The 3,289-nt window shown below is 39.8% G+C and overlaps 1 protein-coding gene across 2 annotated transcripts in view; it reads right to left on the bottom strand.

Annotated features, from left to right (window-relative positions):
- Positions 1–255: 255 nt before the first annotated feature.
- LOC107834633 (AT-rich interactive domain-containing protein 3A-like) overlaps positions 256–3,289 on the bottom strand; it is a 9,726-nt gene continuing 6,692 nt past the window's right edge. For both annotated transcript variants that reach the window (XM_016666304.1, XM_016666305.1), the window contains exon 4: positions 256–753. In XM_016666304.1, the coding sequence (XP_016521790.1) occupies positions 596–753 (158 nt within the window). In that variant the 3' untranslated portion in view covers positions 256–595. The remainder of the gene's footprint in view (positions 754–3,289) is intronic.

Raw genomic sequence — 3,289 nt, 5'->3', positions numbered from 1 at the left:
CTGCATAAGGAAAAGTAAAAAGAGAAGGTAAAGTATGGAAGCCCATTTCTGCCACTGTGATAAAAAATCTCTTTATAATGACTTGATATGATGACTTGGCTATAATAATATTATAATGAAATAGTAAATATAATGTATCTCATTATAGTGAGATAGTAGCAGGTAAAGCAATTATTTCTTCAAAGAATAATGTGTCTTTACTACACTACTCTTTTGTGTAGTAAACTTCTCACAACATTGAAGCAAAAGCCATGGTTGACAGAAATTTTTGTAATCAGTTAATTTGAACAATGTTTCTAATGAGCACATGAAACTAAATGGTTACGAAAGTCATTTTGTAAGATATTTGCTGTGTAGCTGTGTTTGATGTGCTATGTTTGTGTTCATGTTTCTTTCTTTGAAGGATAGTAAGGAAATAGATCGATGGTGTTGTAAAAGTATCATTAGTGTATATTGTGTTCCTAAGATCCATCTGGAATCAGGGGTAGATGGCCAAAAAGCTTAAAAATATCATGGTATTGAAATGTTCCTGCTCAGACAGCAGTCTTTTTGTCTTGAAGAACAAAGAAGCAAATCCTAATTTGGTTCATTCAGTTCAGTTGGAAGAGTTTCTTTGTCCATGAAGAGAAACAGTAGAGTAAGAGAAACAAGAGGGTTGGAAAAATGTTGCCCTGGGCTTTCCCCGAGTGTTACTCTGCTTCCTGCGGTGTTCCATAATCCCTGCCACTGTCGACTGCTGGGCAAATAGGACACCTAAAAAGAAAAAAAAAACAAAATAGGTTTAACTTGTAGATGCCATACTTTCCTGATGTAAGAATCTGTTTATTTTACTGAGCTCCAACTTATAATCATTACAGTCAAGATTTTCTATTAAACATCTGTAACTTGGAAACAAAAAAGGCTAATTCACCTTATTTAACTTTACAGCAGTTCTTAGCCCAAGAAAGTGACCTAATGGTTATTTTTAGAACAAGAAATAATATTTATAATGCCTTTTATATCTCAAATTGAAACCCCAAAGATTCATAGATGATGATGGCAAGCTTCTAGATTGCAGCTACAGCTGCTCTGGGCCGGGCTAACACAGGTTCCCAAACTGTGGGGTGCGCCACCTGAGGGGGCACCGTGCCATTGCAGGGGGGGCACAGGAAGCAGTATGGATGAATGAAGACATTAAAAAAAAACAACAATGAACCTTGGGGGCGGGGGAGTTTGAGTGGATGGAAGAGTATAACAGGGAGTCTCTAAGAATCTCCCTAACCCCCCCCAAACGAGTTAACATACATCGTTCAACAAGAGAGCCAGAGTCTAACTCTCCCTATTTGTAATCCATAGGGGGGGGGAGAGAAAATGTTTGGAAACCACTGGGCTAACAGAAGAGAGGCTGTAATTTTATGCCGTCGGCCCTTCTGACCAACAACAGCAGGCAAGGTGCTCAGGGCGAACAGACCAGGGATCGAACAGGCAACTTCTATGCCGTGACGGTGAGACAAGGAATTATTGAGAAGGGATTACTGCCAGGACCAGGTGACCCTGTCCCTGGCACTACAGAGACTTAAATCTCTAATACCTCAAGGGCCTTCACAATCTGTACAGTAGACTTACTTTCAGTAAACAATCTAGCTGTGAAACTGTTCTTTTAACCACTCAGCTTACAGATTTGTGCCATGTGGACTCAAAGGCCCATATGACATCAGATATTTTCCGTGCTCTGATTGGAAGATAAGCGCAACCAACACTGTTGTAGTACTCAAGAACGATCTTGGTCTCGAGACCATTTATTGATGGTCTCGGTCTTGTCTCGGTCTCGGACACTGAGGACTCTGCATTTTATTTCAAGACCAGTCGAGACCGCAACTGTTAAAATATCACTAAACATACAGTACACTATCTAGTTTATTTGTTAACATCATTGATTTCAGTGGATGCAAAACGCACCAATTAAAATTCAAGCAATAACGTATTTCTGTTACTCCCCTCCACTTCCCACCGCTCTGAGACATGCGCAGTTGTTTTCTCTGAGCGGCAGAAGATCTGTCTAATCGTCAGTAATAGAATATTGCTGCATAAATCATAAGAAATCCGATGGCCACAGCTAACTCAGCAGCGCTTCACTTTCACAGACGGTGGGAACAACGTCTAACTTTTTTTGTCACTTAGAAAAGTAGCTCAAAGAAGGTAAGCTCCGTTGACGTGATGTTAGCAAAGCTAGCTGTACAGAGACACATAAGAATTGTGATGAAAAAAGTTGTCACTCACTGCGCTGAATTATTGTGCAGAGATGTTGACTGACTTGTCGCATATTTGGGACAACGCTGTGTCCAAAAGTCTGCAATATAGTGATGTGACATTCAGGAACAGTACGATTCATCTGCTCGTCTCTTTACTTAGATAGGACTGGAGTCCTGAGAGTCGTTCTATTACCATATTACCATTACCACAGATTACCATATGCTGTCAGAATAGTGAGTACCATACCTGCGCATTAAGAAGTCTGACAGTCAGAGGAGTTGTCAGTTCACCATACACAACAAGTTATGACTAAAATAAGTCATTAAATTGTTTTCCATAACTATATAGATATACATGCGTTGTCGTTTTTTCAAATTGTATTTAAAGCAGGGTCTGGCTGCAGCTGCAGTCAACTACAACACACACCCTGTAAAACTCATTAATCTACTTAACCACTAAGTCAGGATGCCATACAACTGTTAATAAAGTGTATGATGATCTATGTCAGGGGTCCCCAAACTTTTTCCTGCGAGGGCCACATAACTGTTCCCTTTTCTGGTCGGGGGCCGGTCTTAGTCATTCGAGAAAGAAACCTTAGAAAACTTTTGTTGATGACGGGGGGGAGTGGATTACTGCCGACAACATATTCGTGTTTGTAGATAGATTTTTACCCAGAATGCAAATGGAAAAAAACCGTGAGCGAAACGGTGAGTGGTACTGACTAGTATATATTCCATTGAGGGAAACTAAGTTTCATATCTGCTCAAGAGCCCCCCTGGTGGTTGAAGAAAAATCCACATATATATGAAAAACAACACTGACTGCTCTCTGGTATTGTTCAGGGGGCCGGACCAAATGAGGAGGTGGGCCGTAGTTTGGGGACCCCTGATCTATGTCATAATTCTATGTTGCTAATTAAATAAAATTATATTGTAATGACGTGTCTGACAGATATAGCCATGAGTTTGTTCTGCTTTTAATATTGGTTAAATTTATTAAGTATTTAATATCTAGGTGTTTTTATGTGAATATGGATCTTTCAGATCAATTTGAGAAG

The sequence above is a fragment of the Poecilia formosa genome, unplaced genomic scaffold (assembly GCF_000485575.1).
Source record: "Poecilia formosa unplaced genomic scaffold, Poecilia_formosa-5.1.2 Scaffold699, whole genome shotgun sequence".
NCBI classification, from domain to species: Eukaryota; Metazoa; Chordata; class Actinopteri; order Cyprinodontiformes; family Poeciliidae; genus Poecilia; species Poecilia formosa.
This window is presented reverse-complemented; position numbering and strand designations above follow the sequence as displayed.